This window comes from Rhodofomes roseus, assembly GCF_022264815.1.
Source record: "Rhodofomes roseus strain CIRM-BRFM 1785 chromosome Unknown C8Q71scaffold_12, whole genome shotgun sequence".
In the NCBI taxonomy this organism is placed as follows: domain Eukaryota; kingdom Fungi; phylum Basidiomycota; class Agaricomycetes; order Polyporales; family Fomitopsidaceae; genus Rhodofomes; species Rhodofomes roseus.
The window spans coordinates 279,828-305,126 of NW_025952968.1; the positions used below are offsets into that span (position 1 = coordinate 279,828).

A 25,299-nucleotide genomic window follows, 5' to 3' on the forward strand; every position below is an offset into this window, starting at 1 on the left:
GGAGGATCATCGACGATCCGGCCAACATCCGTGCCGGTGAATGGCTTCAATGCGAACTGTGACCCGCATGATATTGCCAACAGTCCGTAGGCTCGGAGGCTCCACGAGTTCTGTACTCATGTCCGTCTTCGCGTACAATGTCCCTGTTGACAAAAGGGGATGGTGCTATTGACGAAGAGAATCACGATGGGCACGTGGATGGCATTGGTTCATCATCAAGACGACATACGAAGCGCGCCCGCGCAAGCGTCTTTCTTGTCATATTGTTGGCCGAGGTCACGATCAGGCTGACTGAATAGTCATCCTTCCTCAGTCCCGTCTGGCATGCGATTGCATAACCTATCTTCTCCGGTGTGACATGTCTCACTCTTCTATCAGATCCACCCTTTTCTGCAGTATATAAGCCTGCAGTCCAACTCGTCAGTAACCGCCATCAGCTCGCAAGCTCGACGTCACCTTCGCCCTCCTAGTCTTCACCCGTACGATGTCCAAGGTTTGGCGAACAAGTATTGATAGGTTTTCACAGTTACTGAGGAGGCGTCGCCATCAGCCCGCCGTCCTCTATGTCTTCGGCTTGTCCGTCTGGTCAGCCGTACCCGAGCTTGCTGTGTAAGTGCAGAACGCAGTGACCTAGGTGCCGACGGGCTCTAACCCTTGCCACCCACATAGCGAGGAGCTCGGGTACAATGAGGGTTCTGTTGAGAAGAAAGTCGTGAACCTCGTCGAGGGCGAGAACTTCACGCCGGAGTTTCTTGCGATTGTGAGCTTACCTTTACCCCTTGCCCTGGGTATTGCAGCGGACTCACACCCACTCTAGAACCCAAAGGCCACCCTACCCACCTTGCAGGCAGATGGCGAGGTCTTCACGGACACTGAGTCCGTCACGCACTGGCTCGTGAAGCACGCGCCAAAGAAGGTTGCATCAGGCACCTCGTTCATCGCCAAGATTCACGAGGACAAGTACGACCCGAACTTCCCCCTGCTCCTCGTGGTGAGTGGTTAAACAATAGTAGCATACTGATTGAACTTATCTGGGCGCATCAGCGGAATGAAGACGAACTCAAGGCCGCAGCGGACGGCTTTCCCAAGGTCTTCGTAGAGAACCGTAAGTCAACGCCACCACCCTCTCTTCCAGACTGCGGCCCTGAACTTTATGTCACAGGCCAGAATGCGCTCGAGAAGCACTCCAAGACGGAGAAAGCCGCGCCGTTCAAGCAGTTCTACGAAGAGAAGATCGCGGGCAACGGCGGTATCCTCGCCATCTATAAGGGCGAGGCGTCTCCGGATGACTTCTACAAGCAATCCGAGGCCCACTGGAAGACGATCTCCGACTTCATCTCAAATGAGCTGCCCACCATCCTTCCCGACAGCGGGTTTCTGGGAGGTGCCACGCCGGGAGAGGACGATTTCCACCTGGGTGCCTGGCTTGCACGCTTGGTACATGTGAGTGGCGGCAAGAACGAGAAGGAGGGATACAAGGCGCTTGAGAAGGAAACGAAGCAGACTATCCCACCGAAGGTCGCCACATACTGGGCTGCATGGTCGGAGAGACCCAGCTGGAACAAGGTTTACACGGATGGCCTGCACTAGTAGGAACCCCTCCCAGACGAGCTACAATGCATGCCAGATTGTATTGTTGGACACTCACAACGGCTACGTATCTTCCCCTGCCCGTACTTCTTTGTATTATGCATCGCATGCCCGTTACCGATGTAGGTTCTGATGAGGCTCTGGAGTTCCCATTGAATGCAAGCGGAGTCTGCGCGTTGCCTATAGTCATACGCATGGTAAAGGCCTCAGACCAACGGCCCATCGGGACTGGCAGCATTGGGACTTGTATGCCATCATGTCGGTCGGAGACTCTTTGAATCTTGACCAGGGCGCCTGACAAGAGACCTGTAGAAATACTGCAACGACAGTGATTTTGACGGAAACATCAAACAAGATCAGATTTCCGCCGACGTTGCATCGCTCAGGTGTGAACTCGAGCCCTCAAGCATCTCCTGTCTGCATTCTTCCAAACTACCATGCAAGATTAGATCCGCAGACGAGCGGTGAGCATGTTCGCTTACATGCGCTTAATCTCCGACGCTGCGTCCGTTCCCAAGATGCATTCGGCTTCTGTCGGTTCTCTGGACGCATGTCGCGCAAGCTGGATTGCGGAGTCGTAGTAATGCAATGGCGTCAAGCCGTCTTCGTCTCGTTGTAGAAGGGGCAGAATGAACCGGAAGTGGTGCAGCATGCGTGCGTGCGGTCGTAATACCGGATGGCGTGGTATAATTAGATGTGCGAGCGCGTCTGTCGTCGGAGCCGCGTCAGATGGAAGAGGAGAACCCAGCGTCGCGGACCTAACCTATCTCTCGTACGGTATCAAGAAGGGCGGTCCGAAATCGCACACCTGCGTATCTGGTACCTTAAGGAAGGACACAACACAAGGTCACTCAATGTGGCGTTGTACCGAACGAGGAATGGACGTACCTGGCTTTCCCCAACCTTCCGGAAACCCATCCTTAGGTTGTGACTCGTAAGTTATAAGACAAGCACGGGTATACTCTTGCTGTACAAATCGATGAACACGCTGTGCTGCCGTTCAGCGAGCCGTTTTTTACGCGAGCGATAGGAGAGACTCACTTCGGGAAGTTCAGCACGGCCTAGAGTGCGGTAGGTCTTCGAGATACGCTGCAATCGCCGGTGAACAGCTATCCTACGCTTCAAGCAGTATACCACGGAGACCAGAGCCTGTATAGCCTTCAGCACGTCTATCGTCTCACTCATCTTACGACTACATACCACCGCGACATATGCAGCACCTATCACCACGGCATTGAAGTTCTTGTTCCATGTCCGCCGGTGGTCGGTCCTCACCGCCTGCGACAGGAGCAACGCGCAAGAGACCGCCGCGAAGAAGATGGTCGAGAGTAGCACGAGGACATAGAGGAAGAAGGAGACTGCGGAAGTCCCTCGAGACTTTGAGAACATTCACTTCGCAGGCATCCACTTGTTGGTCGTTGGTAGAGGCTGCCGAGTCAATGCCGCGACGACGTGGGCGTTGTGGCACCAAGTCAGAACGTCGGTGGCCGAGCCAATCACATGCGGCTGCCAACCCGATCAGGGACAGCACTTCTCCGAGTCACTATTGCTTACGCTCAGTATGCAATGCATAGACGAGTAATACTCGGTTTGGATTCAGTCTGCCCTGCAGTTCGGTACGCTTATTTTGCACTCGTGTGTCTGCAGTATCGATGAACTCTCCCCCATTCTCTCCTAGTCAGTCGAGGCGGAGACGGGATCAGAACTTCTGACTCTCGAATGTCAATGTGACTGCAAGCAGGTATCCTCGAACATGCGAATTTCATCCAACGGCGAACTCTTACAAGCGCATGACACTCATAGCCTATGCCTGCACGTTTTGACTGTCATCGTCGGTAACGACGTCAGCAAATCTGTAGCTCATTCCGGAACGTTTGAATACTCACGCAAATTCGCCTATCACGTTGCCTTGCGGGGAATATTCACAGACGTAGTAGTGAGCCTTCTGCAGACGCGAGTATTGAGCACGGCGGACAAGCGTTGTGTGAGAAGATGCGATGGACTTACCCCGAAGCTCGATGCGAAAATGCCATCGCAGTCTTGCACAGCGCAGCCCACTTTCGTTGAAGCCTTCCAGACCACTTGCGTAAAGTGGGAAGCCTCGGGGCTGTTCGCGTTATACTGAGCTGCAAGAGAAGAGGTCAAGTTCAATACGGGACATTGTCGCACAATGCAGTCACACTCACAGACTTCGTCAGTCCAGGACTGAATCGCTTGATCAATGCCATAGCTGTCGCCTGTCCCGGCAGCCAAGTTCTCTGCGCATACATCTCAGTCATGGGCCCACGACCCGTGTTACTGCTCCGACGCACCTCCGTACGGACCCAGCGTGCCGCCTGAGTGTTTGAAGACACATCCATTGGCCCATTGCTGGGCTGCTGCTGCGAGAGTGTCATCCCATATCAAGGGCGAGGCACCGTGCTGGGCGCGAACGGTGTTGTGATCGTCCAAGTATTTATCGATGTCGCTCTGGGACGTGCCACTGGATGATCCTGACGAGGACGATGCTGAAGTTGTAGGAGCTGCCTCAGTGGTCGAAGAAATAGTGGAAGACGGGGGCGGGGCCTCGGTCGTCGTCGTCGGTGCGGGTGCCTCTGAAGTACTGGTAGTGGGAGCAGGGCTAGGATCCTGTTGCTCCTCCGTCGTGACAGCAGGAGATGGTGCTGGATCAGAAGGCGATGGGGAGAACACAACCTCCGGTTGGACGAAGGCAGAGGTTGTGGTGACTATCACAGAAGTGGAAGAATCTTGAGTGCTGCTGCTCGGAGCAGGCTGTGTCACGCTCGCAATAGTCGAGTTGGCTGCACTACATATTTGGAGGGGGATCCCAGAGCGTCACAGGTCAATGAATGCAGAGTCATAGTTCGTGCGGACATACGATGACGGCCTCACTCGACACGACTGCCGCTTTACATTCCCCGCATATCTTGGCGTCAGGACATGACCGGCCTCAGCCATACGCTTCTTCAAATCCGACCTCTTATGGTAGCGATGCCCCGGGCCATAGACGAGTCCAGCGAGTCCTTCTGGGACCAGTGCGAGAACCACAGCGACGGTCAGAAAGAGGAGCAGCACGCGATTCATATCTTGTCAGGATGTGTGTTGCGGTTCGAATGAATGTTCAGAAGAATGAGTGGTCTGCTAAAGGAGCGAGAGCGGGACGGACGGGGAGAAAGGGCCACCAGGACTGAGGAAAGAAAGTAGGGAGAGGAAATTTAGGACGCATAGCTGCCAGGCGGCGCTTTTCAATTGAGGACCAACGCTTGCTCGGGAGGCCCAGCGTCGCCAGGGGAATCGATTGATCGTCTCCTCGGTTGTCGAGCGCCCTCGCGAGTCGCGTCGCGTGTACACATCGTATCGAGATGGATGGCGTCGAGCATGACATGTGTAGACACTGGACAGTTGAGGCAACGAACGCAAAAGCGCGGTATGCGTAGAAATCGTCGCTGTGCTTGCGGTGGCCATCTATCAGTTGGAAATGACAATGAGTGCAGCGCGAGCGGCGAGTCGGAGCGACATGTCGCGTCGCGCCGCGGTTCACGCGCACGTGCCGGACTCGGTACGCTCGCGCGCTCCTCGAGTCCTCCGAGCTCGCTCTACCCTTCTTCCGATGCATGATCGTGCAGACCATGGCTGCAGACAATCCACCATACTACATATTAGTCTCTCACAGCAACCCTTTGGCTACTAGCTCGACAACGCTTAGCCACCCAGTCATCGAATATCATTATGCGGACGACTCGCCACACTCCCTTCTGCCACAGTACCCGGGAGAACGCGTCCTCGTCATAGACCATGATCCCAACAGGAATGCTTCCCCAGTGACAAAGAGTTTGTCTTCAGATATCTCTGTGACGAATGTGAAGATCACTGGTGCTGCCGTCGCGGGCGGACTTGAGGAAGAACACAAGATGTACATCCTCGAAACGACAACTATGCCTGAGGAATTGTGCGTCACTCCTATACTCTGTGTGTCTCCTTCGATATAGATCTCGTCATCTTACTTCAAAGGATCGATGATGAGGACCTTCAAACGCCCCATATCCTTCTGGCACGGTTCAAACAACGGTGCGTGCGAAGTCAGTCACCACTGTTGAGAGCATGATTGACCGTAGGCCCCACAGGAATACTGTTATCAGACAGGCCTTTGACTATCCTGAGATAGCGCGGAATGAGCAGCAGTCCTCTACGTCACATCCTACGACCGATGCTTCCCCTCAGCTGTAATACAGCGCAGCCGCGTCTTCTGTGATCGATGTCTACGCGTTCCAGCAACACTTAGTCGCGCCCGTCGTTGAGATGCGGCTGATACGACACACATATCGAGCATCTGCGTGCTATGTCGACGACGATGTACTGAAGCATATATATACCAGTCGAAAGCATAACGCATGAAGGCCACTAGCAGTCTTGTGTTCTTACCTCGGAGCCACTGGAACTCTGCGACAACGGAGTACGATTTGAATATGCCATCGCAGGGCGCTTCGTCCGAAGGATCGAAGGAACTGTAAGTGGCTGAACTCGGTCTTCCTGTGCTAAAGACGGACAGAGTCTTTCTCACTGACCAGTCACGCACTGCTTTCCGGGCAGTTCTCGTGCTCATCTGTCCTGCTGTTGGACGCCGGGCAGGACGCAATGGGCGGTTCTGCCGCCGGTCTTATCTACATATGTAGGTACCTACACCTTGCTCGTCAGGACCCCCAAATCCTCCTTGATCGTTGCCCTCGCGAGCCAGTGCTGACCCTTTCTGCTATGGAGATATGCATGTATAACATCGCGCACGAGGTCGACGAGACGTTCCTGAAGACCCATCTGGAGGCCATCTTCCGTGGCCCACGGTACCGACGCCACCCCTCTGACCCAACGAACTTCGCTGTGCGTATCTTCCGTCAAAACGCAGGTGGGAGGAAGAGTGGCACGATTACTGTGCCAACGACGGCGATCGGGGAGCAGTTCTTACGGGAACACGGTGGCAAGCCCGCGCAATATCGCTTGGTCCTTGGTAATGCTCTGATCATCTTCAAGCAGAGCAGCAGGTTGCCCCGAGGGCACCAAGCCAGGGCTTCACAGCGCGGAGCTTCTGTTCAGCGCCAAGTCATGCAGCACAGGCGTGCCAGGAACTCCACGACGCCGTCAGTAGGAGTGGCTGCCCTGCAGTTTGGCCACTTCTGCAGGGACGATGTCTTCTCTGTCGAGTGGGAGAAGAACGTGGACTCCGTAGCGGAACTCGTATATGAGGAGCAGAAGAGGCAATTCGTTATCACCTGGTACGAGGCTCGCGACACTCGCTACGTCGTGTGTGATGCCGCGTCGATTTACTGGATCGGTGCCGGCGACGATGCCGCAGATGGACCGGTCATACTCCTGGGCCTCAACCATGCACCATCGTACGAATTCTCCAACGCCGAGGCTCAGCTAGCCTCACTAATGAGTGCATTCACTTTGGGAGGGAGGGACGTGGGTGACAAACTGCCGAAACGTTCACGAATGTCCGCATTCGACCCAACACATATGGCTGTCGCATCGTTCACGTCACTCGCCATTCGAATCCTCTGCAAGTCGGCGCAGGACCTTGATTTCTTCAGGGTTCTTGGTCGTCGTGCCCAGGCCCAGGTCGACGAGATCTTATACCCAGCTGTCGCGCGGGGACTCTTCGCGCCACGCATGCGTCGAGCCTACGACGAATGGGTCCTCTCAAAACCTTGGCCAGTAGCGTTCCAAATGGAAGCCCTAGTCCGGGCATCTCTTGTCGAGCTTCAAGAGGTACTGGATGAACTGCGTCACCGCGTCGACTCGATGCTCCTGCGCCACGGAGCGGCCCTCACAGGCGCATTCCTCCACGATTTTCGCACACGCGTCAAAGCCATTACGTCGACGGCGAACGCAGAGGATAACCCACTGCAAAACATGTGGGCCGCCGCCCTCTCCGAATTCCTGCAAAGGCCCTCGGCACTTCGTCTGCCGACGTTGATCGACAACGAGGATCTTTTCCCCTGCTTCCACGTCATCGTGACGCCGACCACTATGTTCCTCGAAGGACCATATCCAGAACAGTCGAACCGAGTCATCCGCCAACACAAGGCCTCTCAAGACTCTTTCATCCGGGTCAGTTTCCTCGACGAAACTCGACTTGCCTATCGCTTCGATCGCGACGTGGATAGTCGTGACTTGATCGACAGGCGCGTTAGACACGTCCTGAAGAATGGCTTACCTGTCGCTGGCAGAACATTCCAATTTCTCGCATATTCCCAGTCTGGCTTGAAGGAACACGCTGTTTGGTTCGTCAAGCCCTTCCGAACTGCTGGTCGTCTCGTCAATGCCGATAGCATCATACGAGGCCTAGGGTCTTTCCACAAGCTCCCATACGACAAGAAACTCATGTACTGTCCCGCACGCTATGCCGCACGCATCTCCCAGGCCTTCACCGCGACAGACTCGGCACTCACCGTGCAGACAGAGGACATGATCGCCATTCCTGATGTCGTCACCCCCGACCGCAAATACTGCTTCACAGACGGAGTTGGCACACTCTCGCCAGAGCTTGCTCAAGCCATCTGGGGGCAATTGCGCGCAAAGGGACGACGCGCCGGGCGTGCGTCGACCCACCCACGATTATACCAGATCCGCTTAGGGGGCTCCAAGGGAATGCTCAGCGTCGATCACAACCTCACAGGGCTCACCGTTGGATTGCGCCCCTCGATGAACAAATTCTATGCACCCCATTCACTGTCCATCGAGATCGCTCGAGCATTCGATCGACCTAGCAAGTATTATCTCAATCGCCCTCTAATCATGCTGCTTGAAGGGCTTGGGGTGCCGTACGAGGTATTCCAAGCCCTTCAAGACGACGCTGTTCGCAACGTGGAACGTGCTGTCGAGTCCTTTGACACGGCCGCACACTTGCTTGAAGCACATGGACTGGGTACGTCGTACAGGCTATCGTCGACGATGCGCAGTCTCCACAGACTGGGTGTCGAGCCTTCCACTGAGGACACGTTCTGGCAGCGAATGATGGATTTCGCTGTCAATCATGTCCTCAGAGAACTCAAGCACCATGCCCGTATCCCCGTACCAGACGGGTGGACTCTGGTCGGGGTTGCGGACTCGCATGGATACTTGGAGGAGGGCGAGATCTTTGCTTGCGTCGATGCACCGAGCGGACACGGCGTCAAGTATTTGGAGGGACCCATCCTCATAACACGCTCACCAGCCATACACCCTGGTGACGTACAGATAGTACAAGCGATAGGAGCACCCCCGGAAGGCTCACCATTTGACCGCGAACCATTGACAAATGGCGTTGTGTTTTCCACGAAGGGTATGCATCGGATACTACTACTGCGCCGGTATATATAGTTAACATCGCTGCATATACAGGACATCGACCTATCTCCACGTACCTCGGTGGCGGCGACCTTGATGGCGACGTCTACAACCTCACTCCGATGGCTGCTTTGCACCCTCCAGTCACCGAGGAGCCGGCAGCCTACGAGCCGGCAGTCAGACGAACCATCAAGCGTAAAAGTACGATGGAGGACGTCGCCGACTTTGTAGCAGACTATATCAGCAGCGATGTACGTCTTATCCGCTTGGTGTGCAGCACTTCCTGAGACACGTTACGCGTAGACCTTGGGGATCATAGCCATGAACTGGTTGATGACCGCAGATAGAAGTTCAGAAGGCATCTTCGACGAGATCTGCCTCGAACTTGCAGGGCTACACAGTATTGCTGTGGATTATCCGAAGACGGGAAACCCTGTGTTACCTGCAGCGATCCCACCACTCGGAATGAAGAAGAAACCAGATTGGCATGCTCCGGAGACGCACACGAACAATAGAAGTCGCTATTACGAGAGCCAGAGAGCGATCGGCAAATTGTTTCGTGCCATCAAGCTGCCAGCGTTGAGAGCAGTGAAAAGTCCCCGGCCTCGCCACATGGAGGATGTGCGCGGTCATGACCCAGAGAGCATAGTCATCGACTTCCGCCGCACGAACATGGGAATCCGACACGGCCTCTTCGCGGAACAAGTGATAGAGCGTCGTGTCAACGACTTTATCACCGCGTCGCGGACAAGCGTCCAGGACGATACGATCATATACATGGGTCACCTCCTTGCTTCCTATGCATCCCACCTCCGCAGCATTTGCGCCCTGACCACCATCTCAGTCTACTCTGGATCAGCGATACTCACCGAAGAGGAAGCGCTGATCGGTACGATTGCAGAGAAGACATCGCAGCCTCGGCGACGCACAGATGCAATGGCTCGGTTGCGAGATCTTACGGAGAGGCTGGTGAAGGTATTGCGGGCGGACATATCTGGAGACGATGGAACGGCACCTCGACAATCGTTGGAACACGCGTGGGTCGCCTACAGAGTCGGGCTCATGAGGGCAGACTATTTTGGCGCACGGAGTTTTGCTTGGGTGGCGTTGGGCGAGATATTCGACGCTGTGAGGGACGTCGAGGAGGAGGATAACTCGCTTCTGCGTCGAAACCGGTCTTGAAAGCGGCGCAATCAGTGTCCCATGCGAGTAGTTTGCACTTCGGCAGTGGAACTTGGTCGCTGAGATGACCTACAGCACTTTTTTTTGTCGATTCTGGTCTTTGGGTTTTCTATGAGAAGGTGCACTCTCGCGAAGTAGTTCTTGTGGTGCGAAAGTTACAGAAGAAACACACGATTGGAAGTATTGCTTAGATACACATCAATGCGAGACTCGGATATGTTGCGAGTCACCGTCTTCGGTTCTTTCCACCTCGCTGTTTTACACTAGATGATGGCGTCGCTTGTTTTGCTGCACCAGTACTCGCCGACGACTCTTCCTGCCCTGAAGTCATCAAGGCGGACAACCTGATGAATTATGAGATGAGATGAAGCAATGCACACGATGACGAAGAGCGACTGACCCGCCGCTGAGGTCACCACTCTGGAGTGAACTCTGCAAGGCGCCGATCCGTGCCTGACGTTTGTTGAAGTCCTGAAGGGCATCGGGGTCCATAGTCTTCTGTAATGATGTCAGACAAATGGGGTCCGGATATGCGCTAGAGTGAGTGCGTACCAGAATGTAAGGCATCGCTAGCATCACACCACCCATGACGAGCATCATCAACATCATAGGGCTCTGGAACATGCCCATAAGGTTGAACGACTGCCGGGGAATGAAGTAGTCATTCTTCACGCGTGGCGTAAGTAGTATCGGATATGGAAGAGTAACGGATGAGGGCGGAGAGAGGGGAGTTCCTGGGATGTAGGGACGTATTTCTGGCAGCGACTCAGTTTCGAAGACGTCTACACGAAGCTGGGACCACATGTCAATGGAGAGCAGACGCGAGATGAAGACGACGCACTTTGTCGAACTGGTAGTCGTGAGAGACCACGTTCAATATGTATGTTCCGGGAGATACATCCGGACTGTCGACGGGGTTGCAACGTCAGGACCAGACGTGACCTTTCGATCGTTTGCACGTACATCTCGAAGCTACCATCTCTGGTTATCCCTCCATGCAATCTCCCATCGTCAAGAATAGCTTTCGCCTGTCCCAGGTCACCCAAGGCTTTCGATCACCGGTGAGTTCAGTGAGTCTAGGCTGACAAGACGAATATACGTACAGGGACACAGTTCATTCCATTGTACGCGCCCTTTGAGGTCCACCGCAAGGGTTGTACAGCACGAGCTATGAAGACACTGAGGCCGACGTTTTGGTGTTTGGCTGCAATATGACTCACGTTGCGAGGGCCAGCAAAGTCAAGGGCAGGCGCATGGTCGCGGATGAGTGCGTGACGTTGTAGGAGTCGTGACCAAAAAGGAAGGCGGTAGAGGCTGTTGCACAACAGCACCACACAAACGCTCGGAGTGATCGAGATCCTGGACCGAGTCGTCGAGTCTCGACGACGCCGGGCTCAAATTTTCTGTCAATCACGCCGACCATTGCTGCTCACTTACGGCCTCAACAAATTCTCCCATTCAGTGACTTGCTGCTACCATGCGTCAGAAACGAGCTAAAGCTTATCGCAAGCTCATGTCTCTCTACTGCATGTCCTTCGGCTTCCGGCAACCGTACCAGGTGTTAGGTACGTCTATACATCGAATGCACTTATTCTTCGACCAATGTTTTATTTTACAGTCGACTCCGAGATGTGTAAATCGTCTATCACGCAAAAGCTTGAGCTCTCAAAGCAACTCGAGACTGTCCTCCAGGGTACCGTTAAGCCCAGTAAGCCACCATCTCATCGGTTCACAGGCCGTCGACTGAATGCGCGGCGAAGCCGCCTTTCAGTGATTACCCAATGCTGCATACACGAACTTTACTTGCAGGGAAAGGAACAGCAACCGGCCGTCGACCTCGCGAAGACGTTTGAGCGACGGAAATGCAACCACCGCGAGGCGATTCCTGGGGATGAGTGTTTGGCCAGCGTCGTCGGTACGTATGTCATTTTTCATACTACGATGTTCTGAGAGGCTGAGAAGAACAGGCGAGACGAACAAGCATCGCTACGTGATTGCAACGCAGTCGCATGATCTCCGCGTGAAGCTACGTACTGTACCTGCAGTGCCGCTGGTTCACATTAACAGGTCGGTCATGATACTGGAGCCTCCAAGCAAGGCGACACTTGAAGCAAAGGAGTCGGTGCGTAGACCTGTCTACTCTTTACTACTCACCGCATGTCTCATTATGTCCGCCAAGGCCGAGGAACAAGTGCTTCATCCATCTGCCCCGGAGATCGCTACTCTACCCTCTACGAGCACACCAGCCGAAGCTCCCAAGAGAAAGATGAAGGGACCAAAAGGACCTAATCCGTTGAGTGTCAAGAAGAAGAAACCGAAGGTCGATCCATCAGCACCGAATAAGGCGGCGAATGAGAGTGAACAGGGTCACGCAGGTGCGAAGCGCACACGGGGCGAGGACGCGGATGGAAATGTAGATGGAGGGGAGGAACCTAGCTCACAAGGAGCCGGTCGCAAACGAAAGCGGCGAAAGAAGATGGGCGATAATGAGCCTGACCATGAGCCCCGCGGAGACACGCCATAGCATCCGCGTAGACCATGCTATGTCGCTTCAGTCTTTGGCTCTCAATCTATGTTCTCCTCAATAAGTTCATGCCTCACGCGAAGCGAAGGAGTTGGTCATCAGTCAATGCTGCGATGCATCGTCGTAGTCGTATGAAAGTACAGGCGTTATGGATGGTACAATAATGACACAGGCCTCCGAGTGAAGGAAAAGAAAGGATGATCTACGGACTGGGCGATGGCACACTCAGTTGCCGCCACGGAGACGGAGGACTAGAGCACGCATCAGTGAGAGCTAGATGTCGGAGGGGTGTAAGAAACATACCAAGATGGAGGGTCGACTCCTTCTGGATGTTGTAATCCGAAAGCGTCCTACCATCCTCCAGCTGCTTGCCGGCGAAGATGAGGCGTTGCTGGTCAGGGGGGATGCCCTCCTTGTCCTGAATCTTCGCCTTCACGTTGTCGATGGTGTCCGACGACTCGACCTCCAACGTGATCGTCTTCCCAGTCAGCGTCTTCACGAAGATTTGCATACCTCCGCGCAAACGGAGCACCAGATGCAACGTAGACTCCTTCTGGATGTTGTAATCCGAGAGCGTGCGCCCATCCTCGAGCTGCTTTCCGGCGAAGATCAGACGCTGCTGATCCGGAGGGATACCCTCCTTATCCTGGATTTTCGCCTTCACGTTGTCAATCGTGTCCGAAGACTCGACTTCCAACGTGATCGTCTTACCCGTAAGGGTTTTGACGAAAATCTGCATGCCGCCACGCAGACGAAGGACAAGGTGGAGCGTCGACTCCTTCTGGATGTTGTAGTCGGACAACGTACGACCATCCTCGAGCTGCTTCCCAGCGAAGATGAGACGTTGCTGGTCGGGAGGGATGCCCTCCTTATCCTGGATCTTCGCCTTCACATTGTCGATGGTATCCGACGACTCAACCTCCAGCGTGATCGTCTTTCCAGTAAGGGTCTTCACGAAGATCTGCATTCCACCGCGGAGACGAAGGACTGAGGGATGACAATAGTGAGTACTTGATGCTTGTGTTATGGCAAGTCGAACTTACCGAGATGAAGAGTCGACTCCTTCTGAATGTTGTAGTCGGACAAGGTACGTCCATCCTCCAACTGCTTGCCTGCGAAGATCAGGCGCTGCTGGTCCGGAGGGATACCCTCCTTGTCTTGGATCTTGGCCTTGACGTTGTCGATCGTATCCGAGCTCTCGACCTCCAGAGTGATGGTCTTTCCTGTGAGAGTCTTCACGAAGATCTGCATCCCACCACGGAGGCGAAGGACGAGATGAAGAGTCGACTCCTTCTGGATGTTATAGTCGGACAAGGTACGACCGTCCTCGAGCTGCTTGCCGGCAAAGATGAGACGCTGCTGATCGGGAGGGATGCCCTCCTTGTCTTGAATCTTCGCCTTCACGTTGTCAATCGTATCGGACGACTCGACCTCGAGCGTGATCGTCTTGCCCGTGAGGGTCTTGACAAAGATCTGCATGCCGCCACGAAGGCGGAGGACAAGGTGGAGGGTGGACTCTTTCTGGATGTTATAGTCTGAGAGCGTGCGACCGTCTTCGAGCTGCTTGCCCGCAAAGATCAGGCGTTGCTGGTCGGGAGGGATGCTACACATGTACGATCAGCATCGTCGCTCGCTGCGGGTTGAACGCGAAGTACTCACCCCTCCTTGTCCTGAATCTTGGCCTTCACGTTATCGATGGTGTCGGACGACTCGACCTCGAGCGTGATGGTCTTGCCGGTAAGAGTCTTAACGAAAATCTGCATATTGGGAGAGAGGAAGTGGCGATGGATAGGGACTGGTAGCAGCTGAATAAGGCGTATCGAGCGAGCTACCCTATATATGGGCCCGATATAGCGGAGTTTCAAATTTGAGTCAGCAACGGCGTACGATCAGGCCGGCGGCACCGCGTCAGTTCCACTGGAAGTTCCAGCAACCTGTGGCAACCGCTCGAATCTGTGCGTACAGCCTCCAATGAATAAGCCGTCCACACTGTGCTAGGGTTCAATGTGGACCGAAATACGTACTCGAGTATATTACACTGCTTGTACGCTACATCGATCATAGGCTATGGTACTTAGTGGGGCAAAGTCACGCCCGTAGTTTATATTATGCTAGTTAGTGTACTCGTTCATGCACATTGACCCGCTCAATCGGTTGCATGACCACCAGGATTGGTGAAAGGCAGTGTTGAGAGGACAGTACAAGTACGCTCGTGTCATCACTCCCACGAGACTGCAATGAAGTGGCATAGCCCGACATATTCAAGTACAGCTCCCACTTTGAGAAGTGATCGTGAACGCAAGGCGAACAACAGCTGATTCAATCATCACAACGTAACCAACAGAACTGTCACTAGCCAGAGTGCGAGATTGGTGCGCGAGTTCTGTGTGCACCATGTCATGGCGGAGAGTTTGCATCTACCCACAGCCGAATCGTCATATCCTTCTCCATCGATGCCGAAGCAAGCATTCGTCTGGTGGGATGTGACTAGGGACATCGAATGTCACTAGATGGGTGAAACGAGGCAAGTAGCCATGCTCACCGCTACAGCAATCACTGCATCTGATTCGAGGTCGAAAGATGAGCCCAACAACAACTTTTCGAGCGGCAGTGGCACATACCCCTATGGCCTTCCAGCACTTGAACTATCTTGCGGGTCTGGAGGTCCCAGACATAGATCCTTGTATCTTCGCTTCCGCTCACGATATGCTTTGCTCCAGGTGCGAAGTCGGCGAACAAGCAATACGTCCGATTCGTGTGGCCAGTGTATGTCTTCACACACCGTGAGGTTTGTGTGTTCCACAGCCGTATCGTAGAGTCTTGGGTCGAAGCCAAAATGAATCGTGAGTTTGGCGTGAACTTGATGTGAGAGCTATATAGGGCGAAGGTTAGATCGTCGTAAATGCACGAGTGTCCGAAGTGAATTGTACGAACCATATAGGGTTGTCATCGTCTGCCAGAGTCTTTAGACACTGCCCTGACTCCGCGTCCCATATACGACTGCGTGGACAATAGTTAGTCTGCCGTCAGCTTCGACACTATCGTCGATCACTCACATGAGACCGTCCATCGCGCAAGATGCAATGAGCGTGCCGTCATGGTTAAAAGTGACCGCCGTCACAGGATCAGAATGTGCAGGTAATGTCTTGAGTGTTCGTCCTGCGGTAATAAATGTCAAAAATAGCAGGTGCCGCAAAGTACATCAAACGCACCTCTGGCTACGTCCCATATGCGCACTGTCTCGTCAAAACCGCCTGAGACCAGCAGGTTTGACTTCGGACTGAAGTTGATGCAAAATACAAAGTTCGTGTGACCTTGAAGAACAACCACAGTCTCCATCTTCGCCGGGTGGACTGGTTAGCCTTTGCATACCCCGGGTTGGTCACAAACTCACCATCTCGAGACTCCATATCCGTATGGTCTTGTCGTCCGATGCAGACGCAAGGTACTCGCCGTCTGGTGACCAAGCAACATCAGATATACCCTCTGTGTGCCCTTCGAGAGTTTTGAGGATCTCCCCCGTCTCCGTGCTCCATAGCTTGACAGTCTTATCCGCGGCTTGCTTCCGAGTATACATCGTGAGGTCAGTACGGATGATATGAACGCAAAACGACCCACCCGCTGTGGCAAGCATTCCGCCGTCCGCACTGAACTTGATGGAGGATATGGACCGGCTGTGTCCGCTCAGCATGAACCGTGTTTTGTAGGCTGGTGTCCCGTCGGAGGAGGATGTTTTGGAGGGACCAGGTATTGGCGGAGGGGAGGCAGGTCTTTCCGGTTTCATGGCCACATCGTCATCTGCATCTATCCTATGACTCTCTACTTCGCCTGACCCAGACGCCTGATTGTCGTTGACACCGGTGATGGACATGGTCAACTTGGAAGAGGTGGACTCGGAATTGTGAGCAAGGCGCGTCTGAACGCGCATGCATAGGCGCTCAGATCACAGACGTTCACCGTGTTAGCGCCCATTTGCAAAAGTTGTCCTCTCGAGCTTCGCCGATTTGTGGCCACTGGCAAACACCTCGTCGCCTGCCTGCTCCCCTCGTCTCGTCACTGAATTGCACCTTTGAAGATCTCGACTTCTGTCAACTCAAAGGACCACATGGCTACCGTCGCATCGACCTGGGTCTCACCACCCACAAGAACACCTTTGATCGAGAACCTTGTATCCGGTGTTGGTGAGTGCTTTTAGTCTCCATGAAAAGAGGTCGAAGGATTGACTGGGGATTAGACCGTTACAATCCGAACAATGTCGGTATCCTCGAGGATTATCTCTACCACCAGATCAGGAGCGAGGAGTACGACTGTCTTGCTAACCTCGCCATCCTGAAGCTGTATGTGCATACCGCGTCCTCCAGATCTAAGCTTTACTCATTTCTACATCTACAAAAGCTACCAATTCAACCCTGACCTATACAACCCTGACGTTGTCATCAACATACTCATCAAGGCTCTGACCTCGTCCCCCTTCCCCGATTTCAACCTTTGCCTCTCCCTGCTCGACGAGCGGCCAGTCAAAGAGAACACTGACGAGCCTGACCCGCTTCCCTCCCTCCTCCCCATCCTTACCACCCTCTACAACCTCCTCCAACAATGTCGCTTCCCCGCCTTCTGGGCGATGTACCGTTCCGACGAGGCGGAGGCGCTGCGCGACAACTATACCGTCGAATGCGTGGGCTTCGAGAACACTGTGCGCGACGTCGTCATCCGTGCGGTGAAGGCGGCCTTCAAGCGGATAGGCAGCGCACGGCTGAGTTCTTACCTTGATCTCTCAGGTATGGATCTTCGCGATAGTGTCATCGAATCCTCACTGACATCGCTCCAAGGCGATGGTTTGACCGCTTACATCGAAAAGCTCGGGTGGTCAATCGACGCTGTGTCGGGTGTCGTTACTGTGCCGCCAAACCTCGATAACAATCCTCAGTCAACTGTGGTGCAGGAGTACATCCAGTTGCCTCGTAAGTCATCTCAACAGCGGTCCTAGCGCCATCCTTATAACGTCTCCTCCAGAGCTCGCAAAAGTCATCTCTCATGCGACCTTGACTGCATGACCTACTGTACACTCTCGCTGTATCGCTAGATAACGCTCTGTGGTCTGACAATGCTTGAAGCTTGCTTGTGATGAGCATGAACGTCCGCTACGGAATCATCTCTACAGCTCACAAATGACATGTGCATCAGGTGAGAAGTACTACTGGATCGTACACGACATAAGAATTCTGTACATCAATGCGTCCACTACTGCATCGACCAGAACGATGCTATCGTCCCCCAAGTGGCCATGATGATCCCGCTCACGAGCAAGAAACCGTCCCACCATCCACACCGCCCCGCTAGCGCAATCTTGGCTGACACCGGGCCGATAACGCACAGCAGGAAGGACGAAAATGCGCCGAGGAACGCCATCATCGCGCTGAAGTCAGGCACGAATATCGACACGGCAACTGAGCACAGCGTGAAGAGTGCCCGCTCGACCGCTGTGAGCGCACCATGACGTGCGCGATGGCGTTTTGACGTTGACCGCGCAGCTTCTGGGTCCTGTGAGGGCGCCTTGATGCCGTGATCGTCGAGCATGCCACTGCCGCTGTCGATGCCCAACATCATTTCCAGTGTAAGGTTCAACTGTTGGAAGTGTCGTCAGTAAAGCGGCGAAATACTTCACACAGGGAGACACTCACTGGACGGGTTGCAAGCGCGAACTTCGACCTAGATGCACACTATGTCAATGGCAGTACGGAACTACGTCCGGCAATAGGGCTTACAGAGGAGCCAGGACAAGCCCCCAAAGGGCAATCTTGTTCAGTACAGGGAATGGACTATATTTCGCAATATCTTGGCTGAACTGGGGAGGCGTCAGTTACTCCACAGGCTTTCTGGTATAGACATGGATAGTCACCTCCTCACTGACCGCGTCTCCGAACATCAAGTACCCAGCGACACCGATGACACCGTAAATACCGGTCGCCACTGTGAACGCTTGAGTGATCATAGCATCAAACTGCGACGGGTCAATCATATCTCGCACAAGCGAAGGCACGACCGCATGTCCAGAAAACTGTCCGTAGTGTCAGGATTGTTGAACAGCAGGGCAACGAAGTGCCACTCACGCCTGCCATGAAAAGCCCAAAAGCCAAACCTAGATGCAATGGAGTGCGAATGCCCAAGCTCGTGGGCGCGGGCTCCCAAAGACTACCGGGACTATCGGGTTTGGAGAGGCCGTCTATCACCATTACTGCGATGATGAGTAGCGTGGAGAGGATGCCTAGAATCGATGTGTATGATAGGACAGACAGAGGCAAAACCGTTGTGGGTACCAGGCTGCGTCCATGTCAGTCCGTGCGGCACTAGACATCATGTAGGGCAACTCACATAATCAAACCAATCAGCTTGTATGTATTCGCAGAATATGTGGGCAAGACTGCGCGTAGGGAGTCCGCATATAAAGTCACCAATGCAACACTGTATTGTCGTGAGGACGTCAACCCTGAGACAAGTATCCTGGCACCCACCTAACAGTGAAGAGCTCCAAGCAGAACACTGCGCTGATCCAGGGACCTGAACGCGGTCCAAATGCCTTCTTTCCGATGTCAGAGTAGGATCGTAACCTCGGGTCATCCAGAATAATATGGGCGAGGATCTTTGCGCTGCGCGACGCCAATTCAGAGGCTGCGCAAGGGAGGTAGGGACATGACTCACGTATAACAAGTAATCCAACCATAGAAGATAATGATGACTGTCCCGCCTATCCAACCTGCATACGCAAATGCCAGAGGTTCGGACAGCATTCCTATCCCGAGCAAGATAGCGATTGCGTTGAACAGCTGTCACGAGGATATCAGAAACGGACGCAACAATGGCAAGTGGATGCAGTACCGTCTGGCCGTATGTACTGTGTCCTGAGATGGTCTTGGTCTTGCCGACTGTCTGGCGAGCGCGCCCGACGCTCATTTGCGACGGACGCCGCGACATAACTCGCCCGGGAGCAAGAACATCTCGATCTGCCTGCGTCTGAATAGAGGGCGGACCGGTTTCTGGGTGTCGTAGGTAGGACGTATCCGTCGGAGTCCTCAGAAGAGGCGTGCGCTCCTCTGCCCTTGGAGTCTGTGAAGAGGGTGCGCCAATGAGGATGGCGGTGGTCTGGGATGAGGTCCTGTGCGGCAAGAGGAAGGGACGTCTATTCAGGACGGTGGGTTGCCCGGAAGTACCTGGGGTCAGGTCTTCGTCCCATTGCAGGTTGCTCATTAGAGCGTCGAACGGCTGTTCTTCCTCGCGGGTAGCCTCGGCCTCTGCGTCCTCCTCCTCAATGGTTGGCTCCTCTGGCTCCAGAAAATCTTCATCATCGGAGGTCCCAGAGGCAGACACAGAGTCTGTCAGATATTCCTGCGCGCGTCGGTCTACATAGTGTGAGCCACTGCACCTGCGGCGTCAGGATTATGCGCGAGTACGCACACGATTCGATCACCTCCCGCACTCCCGACAATGAGCGTGGTCGAAAGCTCATCTCGGAGGGTATTGAAGACATAACAGATGGTGTTGAGTGCGTCGCCTCCGTCGAGGCTGAGGTCGTGAATGGTCGTGCAAACTCGTTATCAGAGTGGAACAGCGAGCGGGGAGATAGCTGGCTATCGGGGATGCACCGTCGAATGACGTTGCTTTTGAGCGGATGCCGTCGGGCAGGGTATCAGAGGCTAGCGGCCTTGTGGCTTGCCTGGAGGATGAGTGCGCTATGAAGGACCGGGGACGATTGCAGAGTACAATGAATTGAGTGTGTTCACAGGGCCCGAAAATTGTAGAAGCTTCAAGATCCGGAGGCAGGCCCCGCCTACATCGAGATAGCCGCGCCCTGGAAAACCGAGAAGGATCATATTGTCTTACGGGCTGGTGCCTTCTCCCGGCGGAAATGGCAGTAGAACACTCGCGACCAGCGAGCTTGCGGGCAGAGACTCGCCGCGTCCAGTGAGCGTACGCGCGGACTCGGACTACGAGACACGCCAGTGGTCTGACGCGCCCCCGTGACATACGCGTGATCAAGCGCGTACAGTACATACGCATTGCGCAACTATTACATTGAAATCTATTCCAAACAATACTCGTGACATGTCATGCAGTGAACACTAAAGCCGTGTGCTCGTCAGAGAGGAAACATGGTGTAGATAATATAAGACGGATCGGGTGCACCGTTCAAGATGCGTTGACGGCCTTCTTGTTGGTCCACTGCATATACGGCTCGCGTGAGATATCGCCTGCATGTTTTGTGCGCATGCTGCGCCGTGCCTCGGGCTGGACAACCTTGGCAGCCAGATCCTACCAAGATTGATAAGCGCAGGAAGGTACAACGTCCGAAAGGAACTTACTGCACTGCGACGGCGCATGCCGGGTGCGAGATGCGACCACCATTTCGAGAAGGCGTTCTTGAGGGCCAGCTCACGAACGCCTTTGGGATTCAACCATGCTATAAACTCGTCCAACTGGGCAGACTAGGGTGAGATTCAGCGAGGCAGGCCAAAGGTGACACACCACGTACCTCTTCTAGGTCATTGAACACCGCCCACTCGCCCACTCCTAGCATCCCCTCCTCGCCCTCCTCCATCTTCCGCCGTGCAGTGATGTCGCCATCCCTCCGCTGCAAGATGTCGATATCAAACTGGCTCGGGCCCTGCACGAAGACACGTCCAGTGCCATACTGTATCGTGCCTCCACTGCCCACCAGCGACGCCGCGCCCATCCCGTCGAACCACCATATCCGGTTGTAGAACCGGTCCTTCCCCAGTGGCTTGACCCGCACGGAGCCCAAGAGCTTTCTGAACTCGCGCTCGATGCCTTCCAGGCGCCGCTCGAGCTTGTTGACCTCTTCGTCGAGTCGGCGATGCTCTGCGATAGCCTGCTTCGTCGACGCGGCCTTCGCACGGGCAAGCTCGCGCTCCTTCGCCGCGGTCCGCCGCGTGTCCTTCTGGCGCCGCTCCGTTTCTTCGTCAGAGCCGGGCAGATCGGACAGATCAGAGGAGTCTTGCATCTTGATATCCTGGTCAGCAGCGTTGCTATTGAGAGAGGCCTCAGCAGCCTTAATGTCGCCTAATGCGCCTATCTCCTCCAAGCTGAACGAGTTAACCGATCAGCTTTTCTGGCAGTCACTGACAGCAGCTAATCACTTACTATTGCTTCTTAGTCCTGTTCACCTCGATCTTCTCCTTGCGCAGGGCGGTCAGCTGCTCCTCGCACTGCTCCATGTGGACATGGATGGCCTTGCTTGAGACTGCCAAATTGCACATGAAGGCCAGGATGGTTACCCTTTCTGCGGCAGAGAGGGAGTAGTACCGGAGACTCGGCTGAGACGACACAGCGAGAGCGAGCGGTGCTGGACTCGACGACGGGGATGAATTGGACGACGTAGACGCTTCGGTAGCAGGCTCCGGAGCAAACAACAGCTTAGTGAGAATTTCTCGCAAGCCAGGGAAGTTCTCGTAGTGCGCGTGCTACAGAACGCCGTCAGTGTTCTGAGCTGGGTCTGTACTATAACATGAACTTACGTCTTTTAGGCATCCAACAAGTGACTCCTCCCAGCCGTCCCGACCTTCTGAATGCCGGAGCGGAGCGCGCTCCCAGTTGTTGCCAACATCCGCCATGGCGGTGGTCAACTGATCGATTGACACACCCAGGAGCAAGTCATCGTTACCACCGGCCTCGTCTTTCCCTTCGAGCAAGGACAAGACTGCGCTATGCCGTTGGAATGGGACTGTTCGCAGGTTGTATATGAGCGTAGCATGTATCTCTGCGAGCAGCGAACATCTCGGTTCCACGGCTGTATGGCGGAGAGCCGCCTCGAACTCATCCATGGTGAAAGATGATAGGTGTAGTGGTTGCCTGGTCGGAGAGGATCGGTCAGTACGGTAATCATCACGCAGCTGTACGAGACGCACCCATAGACAACCAAGAAGTTCCAGGCCATAAGGAATGAATCATTAGTGGCGGAATCATGGCCGAAAGGCATAGCGACCTGACTGGGCACAGGTCGTTTGAGCTTCATACCCGCTCGCTTCTCTCTGTCGCCGAGGACGACGTCGAGGTCCTCGGTAGGGTATCGGATGGGTTTCTTCTTCGCTTTCTCGGCAGCGAGCCGATCCTTCTCTTCCTTCTCCTGCTGAGCTTTCTCGGCTTTATAACGGGCTTCCTGCTCGCGCTTCTCCGTCGCTGCAGCAAAGACTTTAGCTGCTGTGCATGCTTAGTTGAGTTGAATAGAGTTGGGACGGCTCAGCAGTGGACGTACCTTTCTCCTCTGCTGCGGCAGTCATCTTCTTCTGTTTCTTTGTCGCAGGCCCTTCCTTCTCCTCCCAAACCTTCTTCCGTTTGTCCGTTTCGCCCTTCTTGATAGCGTCCACACCCCGGCGCGTCTCCTCGGGCATGACAGTGTTGACGCCATACCGCAGCGCAATAGGCGGCTTCACCGTCCAAGGGGAAGCGACTGCTGGAGCACGGTCTACACAGTCGCGGATGAACCGCCGTAGGATGGACTTCGAGAATGTAAGCCGGTCGCGGCTGGAAGATGAACGGGAGAGACCAGTCAACAACATGCACGACGAAGAGTGGATGTACAATACCTCATGATGGCGCAGCTGACTTCCATGACCATCCCACTGTACTTCGCAGCGTCCTTGCCTTTATGCTTGTCGTGGCTCTTGCTTCCCGGCTGTTGTTGAGGGTCGAGGATCTGTACCTTGTAAACGTACTTCGCGGGGTCGTCCTTCGCATTGGCCTCCTTGACGGGGATCTTGAGGTCCTCCGCAATCTTGTGGTAGGGCTGAGGCCCGTCCGACAACGGAGTCGTAGATGTAGACGCTACAGCACTTGAGCTTGATTTCGAGGTTGACGGCGCAGACGCGGCCTTAGGTGTGGTGATCTGGAGGAGACGAGAAGAAAATCTACAGTCGTACTTGTCAGTGCTATGCGTGGGGCATAAGGAGAGTTCGACGCACTTCTCGCCTTCAATCTCAACAAGCACCCCTGGGGTGGTGATCAAGTCAGTTGTGGCGGGACATACGGAACAGAGCCACAAGACATACTTTCGTTGGTGTAGAAGCGATCCTTGAACCGTTGGTACACCTCTTCAACTAGGTGGTCAAGGCGACCCATTACCTCTGAAGCACAGCCGCCCACACGCGTCGTCAGTTTGTACTTCGGAAGCAGGAGACGGCGATGCCAGGACGTACGCCACTGAACAGCTCTCAGCACTGCAGACTTGAGGGGATCCGGGAACCTCGAATGCATCGTGCGGGCCTCCTGCCGCTCACTCTCCATGGCTTGGAAGTAGTCCAGGCCACTCTTGCCTGTGACCTCACATTGGAAGTGTTTGAGGCGATAGAATGACATGCGTGCGGCATAGGCTCTGGTAGGAACACGGTTGGTAAGTTCGCAAAGGGCCACAACGGGGGTGGGGCCAGGACGCACTCGTATGTCTCGAAGATCTCGCCGGTTTGAGTGAGGAAGTAGACCTCCTTGTTGGGGTTGGCCTTTGCGGCGAGGAGGAGCTCGGGAGAGGGCTCTATGAGGACCACGCGTTTGCGCCTGCAGGTAGGCATGCTGGGACGCGGAGGGCGCGGGGGAAAGGGCGGGGGACGGGGGTGAGGAGAGGGTGGGACAGGGCGGCGGGACAGGTGGCCTGGTTGGGATCTGGGGGCGTGAAGCGGTCGCTTGCATTTTTGCTGTAGTGCGTCTCCCGAGGCCGGCCATGGCCACGCTCAGCCACCCTCCTCCCCCGTTTCACACTCAGACTCTCTCTTGTCCACCTCCCACCACCACCGCCCGGCCCTCCTCGCACCTCCCAATCCGTCTGCACGCTCAGCAGCCCCCCACAGCCCGTGCAGCATCCTCGCTACCGCCCGTCGCCTTCGGTGCATCCGCGGTCAGCGGCCGCATGTGCCGCCTCCGGGGGAACTCTCAGGCCTTCGCATTCGACTTCCCCGTACTCCAACAAAGACCATGTGTCCAAGCCTCATACGGGGAGTACTTGGCCACTCTACTTACTGCTGGCTCACTCCGTCATGCGTCTCAATACCAGTATGGCGACAGCTGGTTAAGCCACAGTTGCGATGTTCGCGCAGGCATCTGCCTCGACAATAACATACCGCCGTCTATGTCCCCGTGCCCTGGGTTGGTATCCATCTGATCGTACGTTCTTTGTCCACTCGCAGTTCCTTCGCTGTTTCCTCTATTTGCAGTCAGGCAGCTGCTGTAGTACGCCGGACCCGAGTCCTAGCCTCGCGTGAGGCACGTCGATGTCATACGCCTCCACTTCTGCACCCTCTATCTGCGCACGAGCTGTAGAGCTGACTATTCTGTACCGTCGTGTTCATTCGCGACAACACAGTTCGTCTGTGCTCACCGACGGGCCACAGCCTCACACGTTCGGCGGGCCTTGGTCTGCAGTCGTTTACTGTTCAGCTTTTGTCTCGGAACGATCACGTGCTCGAGTATTGCGCGTCCGCTTGGCACTTGCGCCGGTCGCAGACTTGACGCAGTTGTTCTTCTAGTATGGCAAGACATTGTTCGCATCGTAGTCAATGCCCGGGGACGTTCCACCGTGGCCCATCTTCGGCACCTAGCAGGCGATGCGACGACATGACCAAATCCGACGTAAGGCATACAACTTGTAAATCAATTCAAACTGTACAATCTACACTGTA

At 54.8% G+C, this 25,299-nt stretch overlaps 12 protein-coding genes across 12 annotated transcripts; 5 read left to right on the plus strand and 7 right to left on the minus strand.

The window, feature by feature from the left end:
• The first annotated feature begins 176 nt into the window (after positions 1–176).
• Positions 177–1,905, plus strand: C8Q71DRAFT_88190 (uncharacterized protein). The gene is made up of 7 exons (XM_047928493.1): positions 177–322; positions 379–493; positions 551–609; positions 670–760; positions 818–991; positions 1,045–1,105; positions 1,163–1,905. Exons 2-7 carry the CDS (start codon positions 485–487, stop codon positions 1,588–1,590), a joined length of 822 nt encoding a protein of 273 aa, XP_047778000.1. The 5' UTR covers positions 177–322; positions 379–484; the 3' UTR covers positions 1,591–1,905.
• On the minus strand, positions 1,821–3,226 carry C8Q71DRAFT_88382 (uncharacterized protein). The gene is made up of 7 exons (XM_047928522.1): positions 3,145–3,226; positions 2,791–3,096; positions 2,632–2,739; positions 2,479–2,578; positions 2,354–2,413; positions 2,073–2,298; positions 1,821–2,022 (listed from the first exon to the last, which is right to left on the minus strand). The coding sequence occupies exons 2-7, from the start codon at positions 2,977–2,979 to the stop codon at positions 1,947–1,949; spliced, it is 759 nt and encodes a 252-aa protein (XP_047778001.1). The 5' UTR covers positions 2,980–3,096; positions 3,145–3,226; the 3' UTR covers positions 1,821–1,946.
• On the minus strand, positions 3,145–5,139 carry C8Q71DRAFT_762833 (CAP domain-containing protein). Its single transcript, XM_047923949.1, has 7 exons — positions 4,469–5,139; positions 3,903–4,396; positions 3,777–3,848; positions 3,598–3,716; positions 3,477–3,535; positions 3,269–3,413; positions 3,145–3,206 (listed from the first exon to the last, which is right to left on the minus strand). The coding sequence occupies exons 1-6, from the start codon at positions 4,672–4,674 to the stop codon at positions 3,395–3,397; spliced, it is 969 nt and encodes a 322-aa protein (XP_047778002.1). The 5' UTR covers positions 4,675–5,139; the 3' UTR covers positions 3,145–3,206; positions 3,269–3,394.
• An 80-nt stretch (positions 5,140–5,219) lies between these two features.
• On the plus strand, positions 5,220–5,817 carry C8Q71DRAFT_858488 (uncharacterized protein; the record flags this gene model as incomplete). Its single annotated transcript, XM_047927526.1, has 3 exons — positions 5,220–5,539; positions 5,602–5,658; positions 5,715–5,817. 3 exons carry the CDS (start codon positions 5,220–5,222, stop codon positions 5,815–5,817), a joined length of 480 nt encoding a protein of 159 aa, XP_047778003.1.
• Positions 5,818–6,273: 456 nt separating this feature from the next.
• C8Q71DRAFT_88786 (RNA dependent RNA polymerase-domain-containing protein) lies at positions 6,274–10,260 on the plus strand. Its single transcript, XM_047928600.1, has 3 exons — positions 6,274–8,908; positions 8,968–9,164; positions 9,217–10,260. Exons 1-3 carry the CDS (start codon positions 6,343–6,345, stop codon positions 10,093–10,095), a joined length of 3,642 nt encoding a protein of 1,213 aa, XP_047778004.1. The 5' UTR covers positions 6,274–6,342; the 3' UTR covers positions 10,096–10,260.
• On the minus strand, positions 10,096–11,421 carry C8Q71DRAFT_762844 (uncharacterized protein). The gene is made up of 8 exons (XM_047923950.1): positions 11,316–11,421; positions 11,199–11,263; positions 11,059–11,143; positions 10,937–11,000; positions 10,648–10,887; positions 10,496–10,593; positions 10,268–10,439; positions 10,096–10,204 (listed from the first exon to the last, which is right to left on the minus strand). Exons 1-7 carry the CDS (start codon positions 11,348–11,350, stop codon positions 10,322–10,324), a joined length of 705 nt encoding a protein of 234 aa, XP_047778005.1. The 5' UTR covers positions 11,351–11,421; the 3' UTR covers positions 10,096–10,204; positions 10,268–10,321.
• A 14-nt stretch (positions 11,422–11,435) lies between these two features.
• Positions 11,436–12,683, plus strand: C8Q71DRAFT_762849 (Fcf1-domain-containing protein). The gene is made up of 5 exons (XM_047923951.1): positions 11,436–11,660; positions 11,714–11,803; positions 11,867–12,010; positions 12,063–12,217; positions 12,275–12,683. Exons 1-5 carry the CDS (start codon positions 11,573–11,575, stop codon positions 12,617–12,619), a joined length of 822 nt encoding a protein of 273 aa, XP_047778006.1. The 5' UTR covers positions 11,436–11,572; the 3' UTR covers positions 12,620–12,683.
• On the minus strand, positions 12,684–14,382 carry C8Q71DRAFT_811096 (polyubiquitin; the record flags this gene model as incomplete). Its single annotated transcript, XM_047926055.1, has 4 exons — positions 12,684–12,870; positions 12,923–13,606; positions 13,663–14,222; positions 14,279–14,382. 4 exons carry the CDS (start codon positions 14,380–14,382, stop codon positions 12,845–12,847), a joined length of 1,374 nt encoding a protein of 457 aa, XP_047778007.1. The 3' UTR covers positions 12,684–12,844.
• Positions 14,383–14,555: 173 nt separating this feature from the next.
• On the minus strand, positions 14,556–16,541 carry C8Q71DRAFT_762860 (WD40 repeat-like protein). The gene is made up of 8 exons (XM_047923952.1): positions 16,238–16,541; positions 16,014–16,177; positions 15,832–15,958; positions 15,676–15,778; positions 15,554–15,619; positions 15,241–15,491; positions 15,162–15,181; positions 14,556–15,106 (listed from the first exon to the last, which is right to left on the minus strand). The coding sequence occupies exons 1-8, from the start codon at positions 16,488–16,490 to the stop codon at positions 15,017–15,019; spliced, it is 1,074 nt and encodes a 357-aa protein (XP_047778008.1). The 5' UTR covers positions 16,491–16,541; the 3' UTR covers positions 14,556–15,016.
• A 61-nt stretch (positions 16,542–16,602) lies between these two features.
• Positions 16,603–17,850, plus strand: C8Q71DRAFT_836327 (initiation factor 3). The gene is made up of 5 exons (XM_047926441.1): positions 16,603–16,800; positions 16,854–16,956; positions 17,015–17,397; positions 17,449–17,580; positions 17,633–17,850. The coding sequence occupies exons 1-5, from the start codon at positions 16,725–16,727 to the stop codon at positions 17,671–17,673; spliced, it is 735 nt and encodes a 244-aa protein (XP_047778009.1). The 5' UTR covers positions 16,603–16,724; the 3' UTR covers positions 17,674–17,850.
• C8Q71DRAFT_762863 (transmembrane amino acid transporter protein-domain-containing protein) lies at positions 17,776–20,593 on the minus strand. Its single transcript, XM_047923953.1, has 10 exons — positions 20,072–20,593; positions 19,496–20,016; positions 19,319–19,443; positions 19,132–19,266; positions 18,992–19,081; positions 18,730–18,940; positions 18,519–18,677; positions 18,385–18,464; positions 18,301–18,328; positions 17,776–18,244 (listed from the first exon to the last, which is right to left on the minus strand). The coding sequence occupies exons 1-10, from the start codon at positions 20,142–20,144 to the stop codon at positions 17,861–17,863; spliced, it is 1,806 nt and encodes a 601-aa protein (XP_047778010.1). The 5' UTR covers positions 20,145–20,593; the 3' UTR covers positions 17,776–17,860.
• On the minus strand, positions 20,594–24,319 carry C8Q71DRAFT_762864 (chromatin remodeling complex protein). Its single transcript, XM_047923954.1, has 12 exons — positions 24,065–24,319; positions 23,827–24,002; positions 23,680–23,754; positions 23,593–23,620; positions 23,218–23,538; positions 22,887–23,155; positions 22,540–22,831; positions 22,150–22,483; positions 21,776–22,095; positions 21,147–21,717; positions 20,977–21,090; positions 20,594–20,926 (listed from the first exon to the last, which is right to left on the minus strand). Exons 1-12 carry the CDS (start codon positions 24,193–24,195, stop codon positions 20,804–20,806), a joined length of 2,754 nt encoding a protein of 917 aa, XP_047778011.1. The 5' UTR covers positions 24,196–24,319; the 3' UTR covers positions 20,594–20,803.
• Positions 24,320–25,299: the final 980 nt, after the last annotated feature.

Excerpts from the sequence above, each read along its gene's own strand:
- C8Q71DRAFT_88190 (XM_047928493.1), top strand. Across the intron at positions 610-669 it reads GCCGTACCCGAGCTTGCTGT|CGAGGAGCTCGGGTACAATG; the intron begins GTAAGTGCAGAA and ends CCACCCACATAG. Across the intron at positions 1,106-1,162 it reads CAAGGTCTTCGTAGAGAACC|GCCAGAATGCGCTCGAGAAG; the intron begins GTAAGTCAACGC and ends TTTATGTCACAG.
- C8Q71DRAFT_88382 (XM_047928522.1), bottom strand. The coding sequence starts at position 2,979 with ATGTTCTCAAAGTCTCGAGGGACTTCCGCAGTCTCCTTCTTCCTCTAT. Across the intron at positions 2,579-2,631 it reads GCCGTGCTGAACTTCCCGAA|CGTGTTCATCGATTTGTACA; the intron begins GTGAGTCTCTCC and ends ACGGCAGCACAG. Across the intron at positions 2,023-2,072 it reads GCGTCGGAGATTAAGCGCAT|TTTGGAAGAATGCAGACAGG; the intron begins GTAAGCGAACAT and ends CTTGCATGGTAG.
- C8Q71DRAFT_762833 (XM_047923949.1), bottom strand. The coding sequence starts at position 4,674 with ATGAATCGCGTGCTGCTCCTCTTTCTGACCGTCGCTGTGGTTCTCGCA. Across the intron at positions 4,397-4,468 it reads TGTCGAGTGAGGCCGTCATC|TGCAGCCAACTCGACTATTG; the intron begins GTATGTCCGCAC and ends CCAAATATGTAG. Across the intron at positions 3,717-3,776 it reads GTCCTGGACTGACGAAGTCT|CTCAGTATAACGCGAACAGC; the intron begins GTGAGTGTGACT and ends CTTCTCTTGCAG.
- C8Q71DRAFT_88786 (XM_047928600.1), top strand. The coding sequence starts at position 6,343 with ATGGAGATATGCATGTATAACATCGCGCACGAGGTCGACGAGACGTTC. Across the intron at positions 8,909-8,967 it reads CGTTGTGTTTTCCACGAAGG|GACATCGACCTATCTCCACG; the intron begins GTATGCATCGGA and ends CTGCATATACAG. Across the intron at positions 9,165-9,216 it reads CAGACTATATCAGCAGCGAT|ACCTTGGGGATCATAGCCAT; the intron begins GTACGTCTTATC and ends CGTTACGCGTAG.
- C8Q71DRAFT_762844 (XM_047923950.1), bottom strand. The coding sequence starts at position 11,350 with ATGCGCCTGCCCTTGACTTTGCTGGCCCTCGCAAC. Across the intron at positions 11,001-11,058 it reads AGAGATGGTAGCTTCGAGAT|TCCGGATGTATCTCCCGGAA; the intron begins GTACGTGCAAAC and ends CCCCGTCGACAG. Across the intron at positions 10,888-10,936 it reads ACGACTACCAGTTCGACAAA|CTTCGTGTAGACGTCTTCGA; the intron begins GTGCGTCGTCTT and ends ATGTGGTCCCAG.
- C8Q71DRAFT_762849 (XM_047923951.1), top strand. The coding sequence starts at position 11,573 with ATGCGTCAGAAACGAGCTAAAGCTTATCGCAAGCTCATGTCTCTCTAC. Across the intron at positions 11,804-11,866 it reads CCAGGGTACCGTTAAGCCCA|TGATTACCCAATGCTGCATA; the intron begins GTAAGCCACCAT and ends GCCGCCTTTCAG. Across the intron at positions 12,218-12,274 it reads CACTTGAAGCAAAGGAGTCG|GCCGAGGAACAAGTGCTTCA; the intron begins GTGCGTAGACCT and ends ATGTCCGCCAAG.
- C8Q71DRAFT_762860 (XM_047923952.1), bottom strand. The coding sequence starts at position 16,490 with ATGTCCATCACCGGTGTCAACGACAATCAGGCGTCTGGGTCAGGCGAA. Across the intron at positions 15,959-16,013 it reads GGATATGGAGTCTCGAGATG|ATGGAGACTGTGGTTGTTCT; the intron begins GTGAGTTTGTGA and ends CACCCGGCGAAG. Across the intron at positions 15,779-15,831 it reads CATATGGGACGTAGCCAGAG|GACGAACACTCAAGACATTA; the intron begins GTGCGTTTGATG and ends TTATTACCGCAG.
- C8Q71DRAFT_836327 (XM_047926441.1), top strand. The coding sequence starts at position 16,725 with ATGGCTACCGTCGCATCGACCTGGGTCTCACCACCCACAAGAACACCT. Across the intron at positions 16,801-16,853 it reads GAACCTTGTATCCGGTGTTG|ACCGTTACAATCCGAACAAT; the intron begins GTGAGTGCTTTT and ends ACTGGGGATTAG. Across the intron at positions 17,581-17,632 it reads GGAGTACATCCAGTTGCCTC|AGCTCGCAAAAGTCATCTCT; the intron begins GTAAGTCATCTC and ends CGTCTCCTCCAG.
- C8Q71DRAFT_762863 (XM_047923953.1), bottom strand. The coding sequence starts at position 20,144 with ATGTCTTCAATACCCTCCGAGATGAGCTTTCGACCACGCTCATTGTCG. Across the intron at positions 19,444-19,495 it reads ACAGTACATACGGCCAGACG|CTGTTCAACGCAATCGCTAT; the intron begins GTACTGCATCCA and ends TCCTCGTGACAG. Across the intron at positions 18,245-18,300 it reads TCGCGCTTGCAACCCGTCCA|TTGAACCTTACACTGGAAAT; the intron begins GTGAGTGTCTCC and ends CACTTCCAACAG.
- C8Q71DRAFT_762864 (XM_047923954.1), bottom strand. The coding sequence starts at position 24,195 with ATGCCTACCTGCAGGCGCAAACGCGTGGTCCTCATAGAGCCCTCTCCC. Across the intron at positions 22,096-22,149 it reads TTGTTGGATGCCTAAAAGAC|CACGCGCACTACGAGAACTT; the intron begins GTAAGTTCATGT and ends GGCGTTCTGTAG. Across the intron at positions 20,927-20,976 it reads GCATGCGCCGTCGCAGTGCA|GATCTGGCTGCCAAGGTTGT; the intron begins GTAAGTTCCTTT and ends CAATCTTGGTAG.